Raw genomic sequence first — 2,258 nt, 5'->3', positions numbered from 1 at the left:
AGTATAACACACATTTGCTGGAAAAACAAAATCAGCAACATGAATTAAATATGGCATTGAGAGATGAGAACATCATGCTTCACAAGAAAGTCCAAGGTAGACCCTGTTTAACTGAAAAAAGTTAGAGCAAAGTCATGGGTCAAAGGTGAGCGCCAATTATGCACTACTGCATCCTCTAACAGTGTACTTAACCAAAATATTATTTAGACTGGAATAGAATTAATGCCATGTGAGTCCATAAATAGGAATCCTAGATGCTTATGTATTTCAAATATGGGTTGAGGCACAGAATACTTGTTCCAAGAGAGTTATCATTTCACTTTTTGCCCTATCGTAGACAAATGGTCATTTCTTTCTGTAATGTCGATAATATTTAACAAGACATAACTGGCATATTAACAATCAATGCATGTTCGCAAAAGGCCATTTTCATTATGACGTCACGCGCGCAAGGGCTTGTGGTAGTTGTAGTAAAGAAAATCGTATCAAAATGGTGGAAAGTCTTCCTGGTGGTTATACTTGTTTTGTTTGCGCTTCTTGAACATGAGAAACAACAGCTGGAACAAAAGATAACGATGGAAAGGTTTGGAGTTGAGTGTTTTGCTTTATCGGACAGTGATATGCAGTTTTACACAGGTCTTGATACTTATTTACAGTTCAAAGCTCTATTTGATTTCCTTGATGGTTACTGTTCTGCTTGCTTGCGGCTTAACTATTGGGGGTCCAACAACTGTAACTTTCAACTTCAAGACCTTGAGAAGCATGGCAAAAAGCGGTCGATAATTCCAGCAGATGAACTTTTCTTGACACGCTCAAGACTAAGGGCAAATGTCCCACAGAAAGTTCTAGCCGACCAGTGTAAGATAAGCACATCTGAAGTGTCGAGGATATTTGTGACATGGGTTGACCTTCTATTTTCAAGGTTAAATCAGTTACCTATCTGGGCTACCAGGGAGACTGTTAATCAGACAATGCCTGAAAGTTTCAAATATGACTACCCATACACAAGAATCATTCTTGACCGCACAGAAATCTTTATTGAGAAGCCATCTTGCTTCAGAGTCCAGGCAATAACATATTCTACTTACAAGTCGCACAACACCACCAAAGGTCTAGTTGGAATTGTTCCAAATGGAGCAGTGATTTTTATTTCAGATTTGTATGAGGGACATGTGAGTGACCGGAAAATTGTCATTGCCTCTGGTATTTTGGATATGTTGGAACCACAAGACTCAGTAATGGCTGACAGGGGATTTGAAATTCAAAAATTTGCTTGTACCAAAGAAGGTGTCCCTCAATATTCCTCCCTTCATGCGATGCAAGGATCAACTCGATCCTGATGAAGAGGATGAAACAAGGCAGATAGCTACTGTTAGGATCCATGTTGAACGGGCTATTGAGAGGATTAAAAATTACAATATTTCGAAGCAAATTATGCGTAAGCTTATGTGTCGATCTTTAACGGCTCATCTCCTTGGGAAAACAGCGCTGCTTTCGTGTATTAGCTTAGTACCCACCTCATTTCATGCCTTTTCTTTAATTTTAGGTATTTGGCAGGTGAAAAATCAACATTGATCAACATTGACAATGATGACGACCCGGACAATTTCAAGGACTCTCTGGACGAAAGCGATGCTCATCAGAACGGGAGAAATTTCGAAAGAATTCGCATCATTTCACCCCACTTTCTTCGAAATATCGCATTGAGCCACGCGAAATACCGCGCAAAATTTTGCCAACATATTGTTGAAAATTCGCGAGAACAATAGATGAAATTCGTTGAAGTTCGCTCTCATTACTTTTACACAGTACTGTAACAAGATAGATGAGGGTTTCTCTAACTTGCAAAATGAGGTTGTGGTTGCTGACCATCCAACTGGCGAAGCTTACGACAGCTACATCGATTCCCAAAAGTGATGAACAGGCTCCACTACAAGACACTGGCCTAACACTCAGCATTAGATGGACTCTGATAATGTTTTAAACAAATATGCAGTTATATTTTAGAAATGTTGTGTTTGTTGAAGTCAATTATAGTTAGATGCATGATTTCTACTAGCTATATTTAGGCATATCTAAATGATCAATGCCATCAATGAGTATTCAGTGAGTAATCAAAAAGTAAATAAAAATGATTCAACTGACTACTCTCCGAGTATTGCAAAAGACCATTGACATTGACATCAATGATTATCCATTGAGTACCTATTGATTACTCACCAAGCAGTAAGTTGCAAGGACGTCTCCGTCAGCAGCAT

The 2,258-nt window shown here is 38.8% G+C and overlaps 1 protein-coding gene across 1 annotated transcript; it reads left to right on the top strand.

Annotated features, from left to right (window-relative positions):
* The first annotated feature begins 434 nt into the window (after positions 1-434).
* LOC146484315 (uncharacterized) lies at positions 435-1,340 on the top strand. Its single transcript, XM_085104842.1, has one exon. The coding sequence runs from the start codon at positions 435-437 to the stop codon at positions 1,338-1,340; it is 906 nt and encodes a 301-aa protein (XP_084960968.1).
* Positions 1,341-2,258: the final 918 nt, after the last annotated feature.

Source organism: Pavona decussata, unplaced genomic scaffold (genome assembly GCF_977016875.1).
Source record: "Pavona decussata unplaced genomic scaffold, jaPavDecu1.1 SCAFFOLD_34, whole genome shotgun sequence".
Classification (NCBI taxonomy): Eukaryota; Metazoa; Cnidaria; class Anthozoa; order Scleractinia; family Agariciidae; genus Pavona; species Pavona decussata.
Note: the sequence above shows the minus strand (reverse complement) of the source record. Positions and strands in the feature narration are given on the sequence as shown.

Excerpts from the sequence above, each read along its gene's own strand:
- LOC146484315 (XM_085104842.1), top strand. The coding sequence starts at position 435 with ATGACGTCACGCGCGCAAGGGCTTGTGGTAGTTGTAGTAAAGAAAATC.